This window comes from Sinocyclocheilus rhinocerous, unplaced genomic scaffold (genome assembly GCF_001515625.1).
Source record: "Sinocyclocheilus rhinocerous isolate Xijiao unplaced genomic scaffold, SAMN03320098_v1.1 scaffold1065, whole genome shotgun sequence".
Lineage (NCBI taxonomy): Eukaryota > Metazoa > Chordata > Actinopteri > Cypriniformes > Cyprinidae > Sinocyclocheilus > Sinocyclocheilus rhinocerous.
In genome coordinates, this window is record NW_015628720.1 from 171912 (window position 1) to 194586 (window position 22675).

General features: G+C 36.2%; 1 protein-coding gene across 1 annotated transcript; it reads left to right on the plus strand.

Annotated features, from left to right (window-relative positions):
• The first annotated feature begins 885 nt into the window (after nt 1-885).
• On the plus strand, nt 886-21530 carry LOC107738354 (excitatory amino acid transporter 3-like). The gene is made up of 11 exons (XM_016550101.1): nt 886-1093; nt 5550-5690; nt 9254-9346; nt 9426-9540; nt 10729-10771; nt 10850-10954; nt 11040-11224; nt 12359-12466; nt 15319-15555; nt 15657-15791; nt 20137-21530. Exons 1-11 carry the CDS (start codon nt 994-996, stop codon nt 20375-20377), a joined length of 1503 nt encoding a protein of 500 aa, XP_016405587.1. The 5' UTR covers nt 886-993; the 3' UTR covers nt 20378-21530.
• Nucleotides 21531-22675: the final 1145 nt, after the last annotated feature.

The window sequence follows — 22675 nt, forward strand, 5'->3', positions numbered from 1 at the left end:
TTTATTATGTATATAAAGACAGCATATGTTTTGAAAATATTTACATGTATTTACGTGTATATATTTATATTCTTAGAAATTATATAATATATAAATATATTAAATATATAAACGTATATATATATATATATATATATATATATATGCATGCATGCATGTGTGTGTATTTATATATAATTATAATATACATAATAAATATACACAGTACACACGCACATATTATGTAAACAAAAACGTTTATTTTGGATGCGATTAATCGCGATTAATCGTTTGACAGCACTAATTCCAATGCAAAATAGCCTACATTCGATTTTTTTTCAAAGGTATTTAAATACAAAATAGTAATACTGCCCATCCCTGCATGTATGTATTTTGCCTGGGAAAAAAATGTACGTCTATTTTTAGTAGTCTAATATCTTTACAGAGACATCAAACAAACATTACAGCAGTTAAATAGGAGCTGAACACCATCCCCGCGATAATAACAGACTAAAAGTCACAGAAAGACAATTATTGTCAAAAAGGTAGGCTATTTGAGAAAGCAAATGTGTGAACGTGCTTTCCCTCTTAATCAACAAGTGTTAATTGTTAATCTGACCAAACATTGTTACTTACACATAAAAAAAAGCTAGATTTTTAATGTTTAACTACTGAGTGAAAGAATTCGATGTTTATATTGTAACAATATACTACCAATATAGATTACGTTATAGCTACATCAGCACATATGCCAGTGATATGTCGTGCTTTCTAAATTCTAATATTTTTGTACCTCATCATTTATAGTCCTATGAGACGAAATGACGGTAAATCAGAGGTCCAGTTGCAATAAACGAGCGGTCAAAGGTTATCAAGAGAGCCAAGAGACTCTGGCACAGACAGAAGCAGCAGCAGATCACATCCTCCTCCCAACAGCAGCTCCACACCATTCTCCACCGGCGCTCCGCGACTAAACGCCTCGCCACATTCACTCGCCTTTCCATATAGCCTGTCATGGATATGCTGGGGAAGAAAGAGCGGAGAGGCAGGGATGTGAAGGGCTTGTTGAAGAGGAACTGGATTCTCATAGCAACCATCAGCTCGGTGATACTGGGTAAGATGGGCTGGAGCGACACATTTCCCCGCATCGCGTATCTCGCTTCATTGCTGTGCTCTTTCACGTCTCATGCCGTTAATTATGTATCCAGTGCTGTTGTTTTATTCTCTCTGTCTGTGCTTGCTGTTAGATGGATCTGCAACGCCGTTGTGATATCATTCAATGGCTGGTTTGACAATAAGGGCAGTTAAAGTGTTTATGTTTGTTGCACTTCGATGCACATATCTGCAGGTGTGTTGAAGGGTGAATGTGATGAATGAAGGCATTGATCAGTGTGTGTGTGTGCGTCTAGATATTTTACTACTGCCACAGAGAAACGTGACCAGACTTCCAGTATGACACAGTAAAATCTCTCTGTTTCATCTCACACAAGGAGTGACAAATTGTGTAAAGAGGTCGGGGCTAGTTGTCACACTTTACTCCAGTGACTTCGCTTTTTTAGAAAGTCTGTTTAAATTCCTAAAAGCTGATTGAAGATGCCCATAGTTAATGGTTAGGAAAAAAGACGGTTCATTGGACATATGTTGATCTTAATTTAAAGGAATAGTTCACACAAAAATGAGTAGTTGCTGATAATTTGCTCCAAGATGAGTTTGTTTCTTCATCAGATTTGGAGAAATGTAGCATTGCATCTCTCGCTCAGCAATGGATGCTCTGCAGTGAATGGGTGCCGTCAGAATGAGAGTCCAAACAGCTGATAAAAACATCACAATAATCCACACCAATCCAGTCCATCAATTAACATCTTGTGAAGCGAAAAGCTGCATGTTTGTAATAAATCCATCATTAAGACTTTTTCAACGTTATCAGCCATTGCTTCCGTGCTAAAAGAGGTGTCCTCTACCCATAATACAGCTTTCTCCAGTGAAAAGGTCATTTATTCTCAATCAGGAGATAAATATGCACAGATCAAGCATAATTTAGAAGAGAAAAATAGTCCAAAACAGTTCTAAACAAATATGTCAGTGGATTTTGATGTGAGAGGACAACTACAGGAGATGGACTTTTTCACAGGAGGAAGCGTTATTATTTTGGACAGTTTTTTGATCAAAAGCCCCGGTGTAATGTATTTGTTGCTTGCAACCACGCAGATTTCACTTCACAATATGTTAACTGATGGACTGGAGTGGTGTGGATTACTTGTGGATTATTGTGATGTTTTTATCAGCTGTTTGGACTCTCATTCTGACGGTACCCATTCACTGCAGAGTGATGCAATGCAAAATTTCTCCAAATCTGTTCAGATGAAGAAACCAACTCATCTACATCTTGGATGGCCTGAGGGTAAGTAAATTTTCAGAAAATGTTCATTTTTTGTGTGAACTATTCCTTTAAAAAAGGCATCGCTTACAAAATATGTGTTGAAAATGCTATAAAACGTGCAAAACAGCCTAAGATGATTGCAAGTTCCAGTTTGGCCAGACTGGGAAATGAGCTTGAATTAGATAAAACCAGCAAACCAGCTTAAACTAAGACTTTTTATGAAAATTTTAACTGTTATGATAAACAAAACAATTCAACATGCCATGTGTCGCGAATCCGGTCCATGAACTTCCGTCTGCTAGCCATCAGAGGTCACCCTTTCCATTTTCATTGACTCTCGCACTACACACTGTTGCATAGCACCCCGGACTACATATCCCATCATTCATTGCACTGATTGCACACAGCACTGATTGCACACAGCTGTTTCATATCACTCACTCACTATATAACACTCACTCAAACAACCATTCTCGGCCGAGTATTGTATGCGCTTATCGCCAGCAGTGATAGCTACTCTACAGAGCCCTCTTTAGCTTCCTAGCCCAGCCTAGTCTTGCCTTGTCTGTTTTCTCGGTTTTTGATCTGTGCCTGTTTTCCTGGATTTATCCCTTTAGTCTCGCCCTTGTGATCCTGTTCGCCATTTTGCGATCAGGCGCTGCTGTCACCGCCATTTTGTGAGCGTGCTCCGGTACAGCCGCCACTTCAGTCACAGACATTGTGTCACGTTCTTCCTCCGCGACTGACACCATGAAACATAGTAAAATGTGATGCAAAATATCCGTAAATAATAAATTACAATATACACAAGTGAGAAGTTACTGAGAACACAGTTTAACCTTTCTGTTAAAATATATGCTCATCACATAGTTGCGTTAATATATGCCAGCATTAATTATGTGCGTTTGTTTGTTTTTTCTTTTTTTTTGCATCTTGAGGCCAGTATTCACAGCATTTAATAATTTAATACAGTTTTGATGGGGCATTTGTGTAATTAAAATGTATAACTTTACAGTTACTGAGACAACTTTACCCGAATGCCAACTCTCCCCTATACTGTACATTTTTGTGCAGAAGCGTACAAAAAAGTCTTTACGACAACCACTTTATAATAGCAAATGTGTACAATTCTTGAAGATAAAAGCATGGTATATTCAATTGTAAATAATCATAAATTAGTAGTTATTTGCCTTGCCACAAACTGGCCAGTTCGTGAAGGCTTAGTCATCACAACATTAATGGTTTAATGCTTGGAGAAATGCTCAGAACTTATAGGCTGTCCAATAAAATCTCACTATTGCTCTATTAGGCATTTCTGAGCTGATCAGTGAGGCAATTAAGCAGCGGTCATAGATTATGCACTATTATGTACTGACAAAACAATGAGAAAAGTCTTGACTGCAGTGATGGCATGTACTATTTTTATATAACATGAATACACTTTTGCAATACTGCTATCATAATATTATTTTGATTGCATTTTTATATCATAAAAATAGCCAAAATAGTGGTTAATGTTTTATGTATAACAAACTCTCAGTCCTGTGCTTGTTTAATACTTAAAGTAAATTATGCTATGTTTCTTTTCTTTTATTTTCTGGATTTATATGGCCATGTTTGTGCACTGGTCAAAACACAGATTCACTTTTTGATGCCATGCAAGCTTGTGCAGTCACCTACAATAAAACAAAAGGCAGGTCAAGCCTATCACTCTTTCAAGTGTTTCATAACATCTTTTATTTACTCAGTCATAAGCACCATAATCATTATGATGCTCAAAAGTAATAAAGATATGTTACAGAACAACAGAGACTAGATGATTGACTGTGGCATTTGTGGTCACCTGGGTTTGGTTTAGCCTCGTTAAACATTCAAGACGTCTTCAGGATGTGTACTTGAAAGTGAGAATATCAGATATGGCATTGCATTTTAGATATACAAATAGTTGTGAAGCCATCCCGCGTGAAAAAGAAGTACATTTTAGCATACTTAGTACACAAATAATATACTTTAGAATAAAAATATATAAGTGAACTGAATGTAATGTTTTCACACTTAATTGCATGTTAATTTCAAGTAAATGAAATTGTATTATAGTATATTAACTTAATTGTATATTAACTTAAGGGTGTCACTTAAGTAGGCCTTATATATAATTTCATAATTACTTATTGTCTTTGAACATTTGGAATGAAGAAGTTGCAATTTAATACATTTTAAAAATATTTGCTTTAAATGTAATATTAAATAACACACAATTAAAAAATTAACTTTTTTTAAATGTACTTTAGTATGTTAGTCAACACATCAAAATAAGTGTACTTCTTTAAAGCATTATTAAAACAATTATTTATAATGTACTTTAAAGTAAAACTTTTAATTTGACGTCATTACAAAGTTCAGTTTTTAGAAATCTACTTAAGTGACTTAAGAAACAGTCATGAAAGTGTCTCTCTTTAAGTACACTTAAGTGGCCTTTTATTTCATTATATATACAGTATATATATATATATATATATATACTACAAATTATTTTTGAGTAGGGATAAAAGAATGACAAGAATGACAACTGCATATCAGCACACATTTGATCTGAATTTTGTTAAAAGTGTGCAGCGTTTTGAAAATTATGCCTGATGTTATAGAAGGGCATTGGAAACAGAAACACATACATATAAATGTTATTTTGCTGTATCTGCAGTGCAGTCCACCAGCTTTCATTAAGTGTGTTGGAAAGATTATATTTGATATAACTGACTATATCCAAATATACCCAATGACACATTTGTCTGAAATGTTTTTATTTAGTTTACCAGCTGCGGCTAATTCAGCACATCTGGTGTTGTGCATCTGGTAACAAATACAGGAATATTATTTGTGCCCTGAACATCACAAAGCATTTACAGCTCGCTATTCTCATTGCACCCTTTCGAAATGTCAGTGAGATTGGAGATTTGGAATCTCTTACACTTGCTGTGAAATCCCTCTAAAGATCAGCGATGACACTTTGTTTTTTGTAATAATAATTTTGATACAGTCAGTCTAGTAATTGTAAATGAAGTTGATCTTGAGATATTATTGGAATATGTAGCTCTGTACATTCAGACTGGCTTGTTTTGGGGTTGGGGTAGATTAGGCACAATGGAGAGTTTCACATTTGCACTCCGCTTGACGTGCTTTCTGTCTGCAGGGATCGCGCTGGGAGTGCTGGTGCGGGACTACACCTCTCTGTCGCAGCTGGAGAAGCAGTACTTTGGCTTCCCGGGAGAAATCCTGATGAGAATGCTAAAGCTGGTCATCCTGCCTCTCATCGTCTCCAGCATGATAACAGGTATCGCTCTCTCTTCAGCCCATCACAGTATCTCCATTTATGACTGGCTGTGAAAATTCGGAGGTTGTAAATGTTGCCCTTATGTTACCAGTGTCCAGGGCCACCTTCAGGGACGAGGGTCTGCCCTTAAAAGATTAACCGCAGCCCTGCCAGGGTCTTCTGCCTTTTTCAATCACATAGAATTTCAGAATCACACACTAGCTATAATGAAAAAAAAAAACACTATTATATTATATTATATTTGAAAATCATTAAATATGTGCAACATTAGTCATATATGTGACCCTGGAGCACAAAAGCAGTCTTAAGTCGCTGGGGTATATTTGTAGCAATAGCCAACAATACATTGTATGGGTCAAAATTATAGATTTTTCTTTTATGACAAAAATCATTAGGATATTAAGTAAAGATCATGTTCCATGAAAATATTTTGTAAATTTCCTACCGTAAATATATAAAAACTTAATTTTTGATTAGTAATATGCATTGCTAAGAACTTCATTTGGACAACTTTAAAGATGATTTTCTCAATATTTAGATTTTTTTGCACCCTCAGATTCCAGATTTTCAAATAGTTGTATCTCAGCCAAATTTCGTCCTATCCTAACAAACAATACATTTATTCAGCTTTCAGATGATGTATAAATCTCAATTTTGAAAAATTGACCCTTATGACTGGTTTTGTGATCCAGGGTCACAAATATTTATGACTTCCAAACATTTCTGTCAGCCAAGCAGGGTTATTATAGTTAAAACTACAACATAAAAAATAATAATAAAAACATTTTCATTACTTGAAATAAAAGAAACATCAACTGAAATAAAATATGAAAAAAACAAAACATACTTGATTTCAGCTAGTTTCCATTTTTCAAAAAGGTGACATTTTAATTTGGTTTAAGTTGAGGTACTAACATAACTCCAACTAAATAAACTAAAATAATCATTTAAAAAGTAATAAAAACTATATAGACATTTAAAAAGTAATACAAATGTCAAAAACACAATACAATTACTAAAACTTTAACTAAAATTAAAGTGAAAACAGAAATATTAACAATAACCACAATAGTCGGGTACAGCATGATACTTTATTATGTGATATGATTAATATCATATTTTCAAATATGATTGTTTCATTATAAATATGGTGATTATAATGAAACAATCATACTTAATATATGATATTTACCACCTGAATCTAACCATGGCATGTCAACAAATGGAAAAGTCAGCCAGCTATTTATTATGATGTTAATTATTGTGTCGTTAGTCAAATTACTGTGCTTTTTACCCCCAAATACCATACTTTCAAATTCTTCTGTTATTGAAGAACCGTTGCTTTACTTACCTTAAACAAAACTGAAAAACATTAACAAGACGTTTGTCTCAAAATATAGTCAATAATTTGACTTTTGCTACATAAATCTACAACACTTTAAAGAATATTAAATATTAGATTAAATTAGTGCAAAATCAGCTTTGCGTTGCTGTTTGCGATCAGTCAAGGATCAGCCAAATTTTCAAGTGCAAAGTCAAAAGAGGTTGTTAAGAAAAGTGCTGAGGTGAATTCTGTGCCATAGTGTTTTAAAGGAGTACAGAGTCATATTCAAGCCCCATAGAGTTACAGTATTTTCCTAAAGTACCACCATATAGATTATAAGTTAATATTTCAATAATTTAACAAACCATTCACATGTTCACACACAGTTCTTTGATGTTGGTTAATGGTTATATTCAGGTAAAAACTCAACATCTTTTATCTTTTTTAGTAAGTGGTTTATTTTAATTGTTTTTATTTCAAAATAATGTTATTATTTTAATTTTACATTTTGTGATTTAATGAATTAACTCTTGTTTAGGAAACACTGGCATACTATAGCCAAATATTTTATTGCTGAAATATGTACAGTATACAGTGCCGTCCAAAAGGACAATATTTTGAACAATATCAGTTTGTGTTTTGGACACCATCCTTATCATTTCTGGGCATAAAGGCAGTAAAGTTCTTACAGTAATCACTGAAGATCAGCAATAATGATTTCATTTTGATTACATACTGTAATAATGGCAATATACACACATCACAGTCATACCGTATACGTGCCCCTTTGGCAGATCTAATGCTTGATTACTGGATTAAAATGGCCCAGGTTTATTTATCTGACTGGTTGCCAATTAAGCTTAGTATGTAATAGACCAATCAGTACATAGTTTAGAGATCATTTATAAATAGCTGTAATATTTTTCTGTGTTCTAAATTCATTATTTTAATGTGTTCAAACTTTGCGTTGTCACTTATCAGTGCAAATCTTTTCTAGATAAGGATTTATGCTATTGATAATGTCTGAAACCTCACGTCTACAGCGCTTCCAAACTGTTGGAGGGAATCTGTAGCTACAAAGCTTTTTTTGTTGCAATGTAACCCAATTGCATTGGTTAAAGGGGTCATAGGATGCCCATTTTACACAAGTTGATATGATTCTTTAGGGTCTTAATGAAAAGTCTGTAACATAGTTTGGTTAAAACTTCTCAATGGTAGTGTAAAACCACCTTTTTTACCCTGTCAAAAACAGCTCTTTTCAGAGCAAGCCATTTTGTAGCATTTTCCTTTAAATGTTAATGAGCTCTGCTGACTCCGCCCCTCTCTCCCGAGCCGCTCTCTGAGGGACTGTTTACTTTAGCCGCCTTCATCGTGAAACTTGCTAATTAGTATGGAAGCCCGTTTCCACCACTGAATAAAAAAATTAAAAAAGGGTAATTGCGACTTTTTAATTACGACTTTTTTTCTCAGAGTTGCATGATATAAACTTGCAAATGCGAGTTATACAGTCAGAATTGTGAGATATAAACTCGCAATTCTGAGAACATATCAGTCCCCCCCCCCTCAAAATTGGACTTTAACTCGCAATTGCGTGTTATAAAGTCAGAATTGCGAGATATATACTCAGAATAAGTCAGAATTGCGAGAAAAAAAGTCAGAATTGTGAGAAAAAAAAGTCAGAATTGCGAGTTTTTATCTCGCAATTCTGATTTTATATCTCGCAATTCTTACTTTATAACTCGCAATTGCGAGTTTATATCTTACAATTCTGACTTTTTTTCAAAAAAAGTCGCAATAACCTTTTTTTTTTATTTTTTTATTCAGTGACGGAAACGGGCTTCCATAAATTAGCACATTATTAGGAAAGGCGATTTGCAAAGATTCATTAAAAAACCTTACACTCACTTCTTCTGTAGGTGAAGCTGGATCACGAATGATTCGCGCGAACATAAACGCATTTAGGTAGATCGGGGTAGGTAGATCATCTGAGATCGGCTCGATTTGAGAAAGGGGTAAAGATTTTAGTAGATAAAAACACAAAACACTGGGTGGATCTTTTATCATTATAGGATGGTTGTGTACACACACTGCCAACACACATTTCAGTTCAAACAACTTGTGAAAGTGCATGTAGCATCGGATGACCCCTTTAACACTCTGTGTTGGCATTGTTAAGTGGGTCAAGTGTGTTCTTTGGAGAATGAATAAGTAGTCATAACTTCTGGCCTTGTTTGTGAAGGAGTGGCAGCGCTGGACTCTGAGGTGTCGGGCAGGATCGGTCTGCGTGCGGTGGTTTATTACCTCTCCACTACCATAATTGCTGTCATTCTTGGTGAGTCACGTAAACATGGCATCAATAAGCTTTAAAGACATAAATTGTGATTGTTTAACAATGATGTTGTGCTTAAAAGGAATCGTTCTTGTGACGACGATTAAACCCGGGGTGTCTCAGAGTGCTGATAATATCGAGAGAGCAGGAAGCACTCCGAATGTGACCACTGTTGACACCTTACTGGACCTGGTTAGGTAAAAATCGCACACCTCAGTCTACCTATGTTGTATTGTAAGGAAGATAATAATATACAAAAATACGTAATATGCATGCATAATATGCATATTTGAACACTTAAAGGGGTCATGAACTGCCTTTGTTTTTTATTTTGTACTGTTCTCTGAGATCCACTAATAATGTTATCAAGATTTTTAACTTACATTAAAAAAAATAATAATTTAGAAGTAATAAGGTATTTTCTGTGCTGTTTTTAACCCCCCTCATCAGAGCGCTCTGTTTGAATAGGCGTGGCCGGCGGATTGTAGACTCGGAAGTAAACGCTGTTGTGATCTAGGTCAAAAACGCATAAAAAACTCAATACGTATCAAGCGATCTGTAAGAAGAGACAAAGCAATAGTGACCATGTAATGAAAACAGTTACTCACACTTGTGTTGCGAACTTGCGACATTACTGTCGGATCTAATATAGTTGGCACAGCATCGTCTTTTAGTTTCAATCTTTCTGAAAACCCTGCGTTGAATTGTGCCTTGTTTGTAAACGAATCGTAAAATGATGTAGAAGCAGGCGTTGATCTTCATCTGCGGAGGCAGTGTTTATTCACACTATTACATCATAGAGTAGAACATTCCAAAAGCTGTCGTTTTGGCAGACTGCCTTCAATATAAGCTGTTTTTAGACTAACGGGAAAGTTCTGAAACTTACAAGATGTTTTTATAGTCCAATGACTTCATATGTCAAAAGATCAAGGGAATTTTGGTTTCTAAGTTCATGACCCCCTTAAGGAATACTTAAAAATGCATGACATTTATTGCAATAAATAACAAATTTGTGCAATGACATGACCATTTTAGGTATGGCTTACATGTCCAGATAATATAATATAATATAATATAATCACTATTAACTATGACTTTTGCCTCAATAAACTCCCAATTTGCTGCTTATTAATAGTCAGCAAGGTAGTTGTTTAGTTTAGGTATGGGGTGGATTAAGGGATCTAAAATATGGTCATGCAGAATAAGACATTAATATGTGCTTTATAAGTGCTAATAAACAGACAGTATGCTAGTAATATGCATGCTAGTGAGCAACTAGTTAATAGTGAGAATTGGTCTCTAAACTAAAGTGTTACCAATAATATGATCATGAATCTGTATCAATCACTTTAACCAAGTGGTTTGTTTATCTCATTTCTTCATAGGAATATGTTTCCTGAAAATCTTGTTCAAGCCTGTTTTCAGCAGGTAAAATATACAGTTTTAACTTATATTAAGTCATGCAAATATACTATTTAGTTTGAATAAACATCATCTGTGTTTTAGTATAAGACGCAGCGCAAAGAGATTGAACCATCGAAAACCAACATAAGTACAAGTAACACGGCTACATTTCCACCGTTCACCACCATTATTTCAACAGTTGCACAGGTGAGAGAAAGATGAAGAGTAAATTAATGGTAAAGATGGAGAATGGAGAATGTATGTATTGATTTTTGGCTTCTTTTTGCTGTAGAATTTGACCAAAGACTACAAGATCGTGGGATCATATTCCGATGGCATTAATGTTCTCGGTCTGATCGTATTCTGTGTGACGTTCGGCCTGGTCATCGGCAAGATGGGAGAAAGGGGCCGGATCCTGCTGGAGTTCTTCGATGCTCTGAATGAGGCCACCATGAGACTCGTTCAGATTATTATGTGGTTAGTTCTGACACCTTACAGGCAAGAATCACTGCCATTATTGCTCATACTCAGACTTGAGGATGGGCTCTATTGACCTGGGTCAGTAAGAAACCACCCAGAGCACCCTAGCAACCACATTGCAACTCCCTAGCAACCACCCAGAACACTCTAGCAACCACACTGCAACTCCCTAGCAACCACCCAAAGCACCCTAGCAACCACATTGCAACTCTCTAGCAACCACATAGCTACAACTGAGAACTCCCTAGCTACCACTTAACAACTCCCTAGCAACCACCCAGTGTACCCTAGAAACTGCATAGCAACCCCCTAGAAATCCCTAGCTATTACATAGAAAGTCCCTAGAGACCACCCTAGTACACTGTAGGTATAACATAGCAACCACTTAGATTACCCTAGAAACCACATAGCAACAATCTAGCATCCAGTCAGAATATCCTAGAAACTGCATAGCAACAACCTAGAAAAGCCTAGAAACCACATAGCAATTCCGTAGCAACCATTCAGAATACACTAAAAACACATAGCAACATCCTGGAAACCACATAACAATTGCTTAGCAACCATTCACAATACCCTAAAAAATACATTGCGATTCGCAACGCCCTAGAAACCACATAGCAATTCCTTAGCAACCACTCTGAATACCCTAAAAAACACATAGCAACACCCTAGAAACCACATAGCAATTCCTTATCAACCATTCACAATACCCTTGAAACCACATAGCAATTCCTTAGCAACCACTCTGAATACCCTAAAAAACACATAGCAACACCCTAGAAACCACATAGCAATTCCTTATCAACCATTCACAATACCCTTGAAACCACATAGCAATTCCTTAGCAACCACTCTGAATACCCTAAAAAACACATAGCAACACCCTAGAAACCACATAGCAATTCCTTAGCAACCATTCAGAATACCCTAGAAACCACATAGCAACACCCTAGCAACCACCCACAAGAAGCACGACTCACTTTTTTCTTAAGAAAATGTAAACAGTTATTTTTTATTACAGTTATGCAGTTGAAAAAACATGTAGGAAGATACATCAGCCAATAAATGATATGTTTCTTGGAATTATGAGTAATATTGATTATAAATGTAATGAATTTTCTCTGGCAGTTACATGCCCATTGGCATCTTGTTCCTAATTGCTGCCAAGATCATGGAGGTGGACGACTGGGAGATCTTCAGGAAGATGGGCCTGTACATGGTGACGGTGCTCAGCGGGTGAACAAGCTTCTCAAATGTTCCCTTGTTGATTAGCAGAGGAGCAGATTTACTGTCGGCTTTGTTCACACACAGATAAGAGCCATGGACATTTAAAACTGCTCGAGCTGCAGATGTGCTTATTATACATTTCATAAACTCCAAACTTCCACTAATTTGAGTGATAAGGGCGACCGAACATCAGTCAGGAGATTCTGCAGCTGCAGTTAAACAAATGCCATCTGCACTCGTGTGGAATGAACTGAAAGCACACTGCTGAGTCAAACAGAATACAGTGTAGCTCTTACGAATAGAGAGGATATAAATCCAAGTGACCTTGGAAAAATATAGGATGCTTTTAAAGTGGTTCTCAACCCTGGGGGGGGGGGCTTAGTGATTCAAAATTCAAGTATAATAAATTTAATAATTTCATGATTAATAAGTTAAATATATATGTGACCCTGGAGCACAAAACCAGTCATAAGTAGCACGGGTATATTTGTAGCAATAGCCAACAATATATTGTAAGGGTCAAAATTATTCATTTTTCTTTTATGCCAAAAATCATTAGGATATTAAGTAAAGATAATATTCCATGAAGATATTTTGTTTCCTACCGTAAATATATCAAATCTTAATTTTTGATTAGTAATATGCATTGCTAAGAACTTCATTTGGACAACTTTAAAGATGATTTTTTATATATTTTGGATATATTTATATATTTTTATATATTTTTGAATATTTTGATTTTTTGCACCCTCAGATTCCAGATTTCAAATAGTTGTATCTCAGCCAAATATGTCCTATCCTAACAAACCATACATCAATGGAAAGCTTTTTTATTCAGCTTTCAGGTGATGTATAAATCTCAATTTCAAAAAAATTGACCCTTATTACTGGTTTTGTGGTCCAATGCCACATATAAATAAATAACAGCACCCCCTCTCTTTCTGTGTATGTATTTTGTAATATTATGAGTTTCTGAACAGCTCAAGCGGTTTCTCATTTTAGAAGATTGTAATCAAGGAAAAGACGATTATAGTGACATACAGGAGTCGTACATTAGGCGCACGTTCATCCGCTATTATTAATGCACAAACAAACCGTTCACTGTAACATATTTCTGCTTGAACAAAGTTCAGTATATTCACGTAGTTGTCAAAATTAATGTACAGTAAGTGTTTTATTATGGATGCTCGCCGAAGAAGCGTGTTTTGGAGGGGGGCCTTGGAGTAAAAATGTTGAGAACCACTGTTTAAAGGAATAGTTCACCCAAAATTGAAAACTACCCCGTGATTTACTCACCCTCAAGCTATCCTGGGTGTATATGACTTTCTTCTTTCAGACAAATACAATCGGAGTTATATTTAAAAATATCCTGGCTCTTCCAAGCTTTATAATGGCAGTGAATGGTGGTGGAGGTTTTGAAGCCCAAAAAAAGTACATCCATGCATCATAAAAAGTGCTCCACACGGCTCCAGGAGCTTAATAAAGGCCTTCTGAAGCGAAGTGATGCGTTAGTGTGAGAAAAATTTCCATATTTAAAACCGTAATCTCTAGCTTCCGCTAACTGTGTAGGAGATTGGTTTTCCTTTGCTGTAAAGAAAACATGGTTCTCACGAGACTAGCATATTCTCACCGGAGCTTACGCTACGCCTACGTCATCCACTGGAACGCCACTCCCTCGTGAACATGCATCAGTTAGCGGAAGCTAGAGATTATGGTTTATAAAGTTTTAAGTATGTATATTTTTCTTACGCTAACACATCGCTTCGCTTCAGAAGGCATTTATTAAATATGCAGATGCATACAGTATGTGAAATAACACGACCATCAAACATTAAACAGCAAATAAATCAAAACTGCCTAACATCACCGAATGAAATTTTCATTGATGGAAGCGATCATCTTCATCTATGTTTCAACCAGCATTCTGAATTTCAATTTTCTCAGCTTTTTGTTCAAAATGTTACTTTTTTATGAAACTTACAGATATTCGAGAGTGGATAAAAAAAGAATGCAATAAGCAAGAATATTTTTTGTTCGTTTGTTTTTTGTTTAAAAGCAGGAGGCTCTGTTTTTTCTTTTGACATATTGCATGTTCAGATATTCATACGACAGAACATTCTGGGGCTGTGAAATGATCAAAAATGCTGGCGGTGGCTCGCAACTTAAATTCAGTATTACATTTAATGTAAATATATTTTAAACGTACTGAATTGCAGCTTTCTTACAAAAGTGCAATTAAAAAATAATATTTAAATAGTTGACATTCAAGTTTCAACAGAAATGACTTTACCATAAATGCTTGTCAGTAGATTCAGCAGTATATTTCAAAAACAATTCATTACGAAACTACATACTGTATAAAGATGCACTTGTATAAAGATGAGTCAAAAAGCTCACTAAAGTTCAGCTAATTTGCATGTAATATAAATTTAACACAACAAGTACTCTTTTTAAAACTATGCTAAAGTGTACCTCTGACCCTTTGCACATATTTAGGATATTTTATATATAAAACTTAATTAGTTATTTTTTATTAAAACTAAGAAAATAATGTGAACTTTTTTTAAAGACAATTTAAAAACAAAATAACATTTAGTTTTTTAATGCAATAAATTCAGACATTTTAGATGGGACTTGAGTGTCCCAATAGATTCCGCACAAGCAAAAGGCATACATTTGTTTAAATGCTATGAATAATTCTTTTTAAAAAATCTTTTCAAGCAGCCTTTGGTGTTGTGTTTTGATCATTATTTTGAGCTTTTTATAACAAGGCTGCTCAGCCCTGCTCCTGAAGACCTGTCATTCCAGTTTTAGATGTTTTACGTGAACAAAGAGACTTTTTAAATCCACAACAATCAAAGAAAACTGCTATTTTGCAATAACAAGTGTCTTCACTGTATCAGCTCAGCCACTCTGCCGGTCACGTTCCGATGCGCAGAGGAGAACAACAGGATCGACAAGAGAATCACTCGCTTCGTCCTTCCAGTTGGTGCGACTATCAATATGGATGGCACTGCACTGTATGAAGCTGTTGCTTCTATATTCATTGCTCAACTGAACAACTACGACCTGGACGCTGGCCAGATTGTTACCATTAGGTAGGTGGGATATAAGCCAATTGGTGTGATATAATAGAGTTAAGTGGCTTCATGAAGGACGAAGGCCCGAATGATACTTTTCTTAATCGTTCATTCCGTAGTATCACGGCAACAGTCGCCAGCATTGGTGCAGCAGGTGTTCCAAATGCTGGACTGGTAACCATGGTGATAGTGCTCACAGCAGTGGGCCTTCCTGCCACTGATGTCACCCTCATCGTCGCTGTCGATTGGCTGCTGTAAGTATTTGGTTTTCATGACCAAAGTGTCAGGTTTAATCGAGCGGCAACCTCCCGCTCTCTCTCGTGAAGCCAACAAGGAAGTGACTTAAACTGTAATTCGTCAACTGTCCGCTAGAGGCTGGCTGCAAAAGGGAGTCAATCCCATAGACTCCCCATGTTAAAATGCCTAACTTAACAGCAGAAAAAAACATGTTTGTTGCCTGGTTCAAAAAATGATTTTGGTCTATATAGCTAATTTTGCCCTTCATGACAACTGAGGGGGGTGAATTTTTTTATAACTCATCCATTTAAATTATATTAAGCCTTAAAGTTCTGCATAATTAAGGGCGTGGCCACTTGAGTGACAGGTGGATTGACCTTGCTGTCTCTATCAGCCGCTGAACTTGGCATCTCTGCCGTGTTTCTGCTTTTGTTTTATTCAGTCTATGGGTTATTTTCGTGATTATTTCTTAAAATTATCAAATAAAATGTCTTGTTGTGCGGTTAATTGTACTAACAGACCGTCCAAGTCTGGGATCCATTTTTCCGGCGAGTGATATTGTAATGTAATTTTATTTATTAATTTATTTATTCTTTATAATTTTATTCAAAACTCTCCTCTTTGCCCATCTTCGATTATCCGGGAGTGACGCGCGGTGACGCGCTGCCAAGATGGCGACGGCCGCCTCCGCCCACTTTTGAGCTTCAAAAACTATCTTCGGAACCCTACGGGTGACGTCACGGACACTACGTCCATGTTTTTATACAGTCTATGGGTTTAATTAATGTGACACAGTAGTGATGACGTATTTTTGTAGGCCAACCCATATCACCCAGGTTCCCACGACAAAAACCCAATAGAATTTTTCCATTGGCTTTTGGATTGTTGCAGAAAATAAACTCCAACAAAATGAACACAATTGAATTTTTATGCTTAAATACACTTGACAGAAGTATAAAGCTAAACGTAGGCTACAGATTAACTACACCACGGTCACATGACTTCAGTGTCACCACCATTAAGTTTCTGACAACCCTTCGCGGTCTTTTGTTTTTGTTTTTTTTACATTTTCCCTGAAAGTTTGAGTTAGAATAGTTTGCACCTGTTTAAATCACTTTGGTCAGGGCAAGATGGCGAAGTACTTTTTACTACAAAAAGTTCAAGATTTTTTAACTCGACATCTAAAAAAAAAGATGAATAATGATTGCACATTGGGTGTGTTTTTGCTTTATGTTTTTATTCACTTTATGAAGGTGCTAAAAATCGAATCGTTATATATTCTATCGTAATTGTACAATACTGTCATATTTTGTACATGCCACTTTGCTAGTTTTTATTTTAAATGGAAAAAATCTTATAATTGAATTAATTTGAACAAATTTACAGTCAATACAGACACTGCATACATTGTGCCATATTTTCTTACTGACATGCCCCCAAACTCGGAAACTCAGGGCTGAAAAAATGGTGCATTAAAGTCATGTCTGGAAAAATTGTATTTATGAGTTTAAAGCTCCGTTCACACCAAGAACGATAACTATAAAGATAACGATATTAGCGTCCACACCAGCGAACCATATCGTCTGTTTATTCTAAGCACACGCTCGTCTGCCGCTTTAAATTCTTGAGCTCGTTACAGCAGGATGGATTTTGATTGGCTGTCAATTTTTTATCGTTCATCAGCTGGAGAAAAATCGTTTTGAAAGTGATTCCAACGATATCGTTTCTCTTTGTATTTATCGTTAAAGTTGCGGTGTGGACTCTGCTATTCTTTAATATTGAGAACGATTTTTAGAACTATATCTTTATCGTTATCTTTATAGTTATCGTCCTTGGTGTGAACAGGCCTTAACGCACATGGATGTCACTGCAAAATCGTAATTACAAGTGGGGAAACTGAACTTTCTATAAGCCGTGAGTTGGGGGCGTGTCAATGAGAAAACATGCCAGATGGATGGATGCAATGTTTTTTTTCATTTACAATAAACTATAAATTAAAAATAAATAATCTCTTTTATCTAAGCGTGTAAGAAATATGATAATATTGTACAATTACGATAGAACACATATAAATGGAAAAACTCACTGTTGCACATTTTGTATAGGTAGGTTTTGTTTCGTTTTTTTGTATAAAAGGTACATTGGCATCTTATGGAAGCCCATTTCTGTCATGGAATAAAAAAGGTAATTTTGACTTTTTTCCTGCAATAGGGTATATGTCGAACATCACCTGACCAAGCCCAGAAAACAGGTCTCATTAGGTGCGTTCGACTTCATGCGGCGCCGCGCAAACCGATCGGCGGCTGACTTGAAGCAGTGCATGCCGGTTAGAAATTTAGTCCGACTTGAACCGGCGCCGACGCCACGTCACTGTCACGTGTGGCATCAAAGTACCGCGATATCGTTTCGAGAGCAGCCGGCTGACTCAGCTGGCGCAGCTTTTTCAGAGCGACTGCAGGAGCGCTGATGACGACACAGCTGTTTCAGATTGGCCAAATTCACCACATGACAACAATGACATGTGTTTCTAACATCTTCAAATCCAATACTGCTCATAAATCTGTGTTTTTAGAACATTAAAAGCTTTTTTACTGTAGTCGCAATGTTATATTGAGTCACGTTTATCATGAAAGCATATATACCCCCACTTTATTAGTATTTAAATAGTATGTATTTACGTTGAACTTTATTCTTGAACAGATGGCGTTGTATTAAGCAGTATATAATCAGTATATCTGTTGCTCATGAAAACGTTTCTAAACCGTCTGTATATTTGACAAATATTGCATTTAATTCACTTCATCTGTGATAGAGTATGCAAACACCGCGTGAGCGTCACTAACGGGAGCAGAAAGTGTCCGGCTTGACGGCTCCGTTTTCAACTCCGCCCCCGACTGCAAGCGGCTACTCTCGTTGACTGCCATCTGTAGCCGAGCTTCAAGTCGAACGCACCTATTGCTTCCGCTTGTCGGAGAACGTGTTAACAGCCGTATTAAATACCGGTAATAGCGATATCTATGGACTTTTAAGATAATCAGTTAAACTAGCTAGCTGTTTTTATTGTTGACATTTTATTCAATTTTTATATCTAAATGTGAAAAGAATAAAAATAAAAAAAACTTTTAGATATCAGTCAGCATATGTGATGGACATTGGTTATGATCATCATTGGTATCTACTTTGAAGGCATCTTGAGTAAAACGGCTTCATATTTAACTAAGCATATGCAAAACGCTTGAACCGGAAGCGACGAGACCCGGTTAACAGAATACGGAAGTCTGTTGCGCATAACCCCTATTCTGAGATGTAAACTCAGAATTCTGAGAAAAAAATGTCGGAATTGTGAAATGTAAACTTAGAATTGCAAGATATAACTTGAGATAAAATGAGATGTTATGTGAGTTATAAACTCACAATTTAAAATTTACAATTTTGGGAAGAAATTTAGTAATTGTGAAATAAAAATTTGTGATTGCTTTTTTATTTTTATAATAATTCTTTATATAATTTGGTAATTTAATAAAGCTTATATCTCATAATTCTGACTTTTTAAAATCAGAATTCTGAGTTTACATTTTTGTTTCCATCACGGAATAAAAAACAATCACAAATTTTTATCTCACAATTACTACTTTTCTTCCCAACATTTTGAATTTTTCTTGCGATTGGGAGTTTAAAACTCACATAACTTCTCACAATTCTGACTTTTTCCCTCAGAATTGCCAGCAATTCTGACTTTATATCTGTCAATTTAAAGAAAAAAAAATCTGAATTGTGAGATGAAAAGGCTTTTTTATTATGTGACGGAAACAAGTCTCAATCTTGCTCAGACCAAATGACTTCAACACACCTGACATAGTAATTACGACATGGTCACGGGTGACCGTGATTTCACCAAGTACAACATGTTCCTGGATCAACATCCTTGTTGATCCTGGAACAACATTCCAATTAACCAATCAGAATTGAGGGATAACTTTTCAGGAAATATCTGTTTTAGGCTTACGATCAGGGTTAGGAGCTTCTACACCCTTGTTAATCAGCTATCATTTCACACTGATTTTAGGAATAAATTATGGGTAGAGTTAGGTTTAGGGGTAGGGATTGGGTTTAGTCTATATTTTTGGACAGTAATGTTGATCCAGGATCAACAAAAGATGTTGATCCAGGAACATGTCTTACTTGGCAAAATCACAGCGACCTCCGAGGCTGCATCCCTCCAGGAACTGAGTTTGACACCTGACATGACTTGAAGTATATGGTTTCTGAAGGACCATGTGACACGAAGACTGGAGTGATGGCTGCTAAAACCCTATAGCTGCTATAGTGTGAAGTTTACATTGTTTTTTCCCATCAAACCAGCGATCGCTTCCGTACCATGATCAACGTGCTGGGAGACGCCTACGGCGCTGGAATAGTCCAGAAGCTGTCAAAGCGAGAACTAGAGAGGATGGACCTGATTTCAGACGTGGACGCGGCCAACCCCTTCGCCCTGGAGACCACGCTGGATGACGACGAGTGCGAGAAGAAATCTTACGTCAACGGTGGATTCACCATCGACAAAAGCGACGCCATTTCCTTCACCGAGACCTCGCAGTTCTAGAGGTGCGTGGCGGTCTCTGCTGAACACGTGACGGCGTGAAAGGAGTTCAGAGAGGTAGGAGCCATTCATAAAACCAGTGCCATGACTAGGACGGAAAGTCATTAGCGAGGACATGATTGAGTGCGGACATTAGCAATACCTGCCCTTGCGGTTCTCCTTCCTTCATTTTCCCAACCGTGCTTTTGAACTTACGTGTGCGTGCGCTAGACTGAGAGAAAACTGTGCTTCCACAGTTCATTAACATGTTGCCATGAATTATGCAAATTGCTGTTTTCTTTTTATTAACGGCGGTTGTTTCCTTTGGTTTTGTACTAACGAATAGCTTTTTAGCAGTAGGCGATTTTCGTGCTTGTGTGTTTGAGAAGGAGCTCCGTGCAATATCGCGCATCGGTTTGAAAGAAACCCGGCAGATTAGTGTACCGTTCGCATGTTGCTAACTAGCCGATGTTATTATACTCAGAAAACGCTGATTTTAAGGTTATCGAAATCCGCTTTCAAAAATTTTCATTCGCAAATTATGTTCAAGTTTCAAATTCCGTAACGTGTGAAATGTTGCCAGTTCTGTTATTTGCACTTGCTATTGAAAGCCAAATGTTCATGAGCTTTGCGTGTCTTTCATTTCAGGTTTGTGCCAATTTGAATGTGTTAATATGAAGGGGAACATTTTTATACGAACGTTGCATGATAAGGACGTGATGTGGGTTACAGAAATGGCCTTTGGAATGAAAATCAGATCCTTTGTACACAATTATTTTGTCATGATATTGAAGGTGGCAAGCCTTAATAGTTTCTTCAGCAAGCCACTGATTCATTATTTTTCTTCCTTTGTTGTGGAATCAGAGCTATTCTGGGGAATATTTTGAAAAGACCGCACCGATGATGTTGTCAGTGCCAAATTTCTGCCATTGAGCCACTTTTAACTTTCTTTTACAGTATTTCATTTCTTTATACTTTGGGTTGCATCAGAAATGAGAGAAAACGATCAATGTGAAGCATTAATGGTCTGCGTTTAAAGTTCTGAAACTGAATAAACACTGTAAAGCACACCATTGTACAACTGTATTTATACAGTACAGTAGTCAAATTAGTCATACTGTATGATTCAACAAGTACTGTATGTGTATCCACAATATAATAAAGACAAATATGTCAACACCTGAAAAAATCCCTGAATTGACTTTTTTCCATTTATTTTTTCACTTTATATATTTAGATAAGACAGATAGATAACTGTTCTTCGTTTAATACTCAAAGGGAAATGCCATAGACAAAACACACCTGCGGCTCCCTGATATAAACAGAATAAGCCTTTTGAACTTGACAATCAACTAAAGCAGGTATTTCATTTTAATTACTAATGAACAAACAGCATTTGCATAAAAATGCTAAAAAGAAGAAGAAAGGATGTGATCAAAGCACTACTGATTTGCCACTTTTGATGATTTTATCTCTCTTTCTTTTTTTTGCTGAGTTGGTCTCAAACCAAACTATGTTCTATTGCTGCACTACGGCTCAACAAGGGAGCCAACCTTTTTTGTTATGAGGGTTATATAAAGCACATGTACTATTTGAAGTGTCAGAAGAGTCCGTTTTGCTCTCTGTCTCCACTGAAACACACATTTCAAGTGTTTCTACTAAGAAGCTCATGAGCTGAATCAGCTGTGAACAGTTGGGGGCCTCCAGAAACAGGGTTAAAAACCACCAAGCTTCAAAAACACTAGAAATATACTGTTTCATTTCAAAGCTGCAATACAAACACAACGACAAACAAACACACTCATAATTGAATGGAAAAGATGCAATGCCACAGAAAATCACAGTCCTCTGATTCATCTGTGGATAAAAAGAAGAACCGTCTTTAAATACCTACTGAGTCTGTACAACCCTTGTGCACAAAAAAAGTGTGCTTAACTGTATTAAATGCAAACTAGTGCACATCAAACCTTAAGAAGTACATTTAAACAACTGTACTTCCAGATATTATTATATTAATGAAATAAAAGGCCACTTAAGTGTACTTAAAGAGAGGGCATTTTAATGACTATATTTCTGAACACACTTAAGCAGGCTTTAAAAAAAAAAAGCGCTTTGTAATGTTATCAAATTACACATTTTACTTTAAAGTAATTTTAAATCATGTTTCAATAACCTTTTGTCGTGCTTTGAAGAAGTACACTTTTTTAATGTGTACACACTAAAGCACAAGTAAAATATTTTATTATAATTTTATAATTTTCACTTAAAGTATCATGTTTCTTAACACACTTTTAAAAAGTGCACTTTGTAGTAATGTCAAAC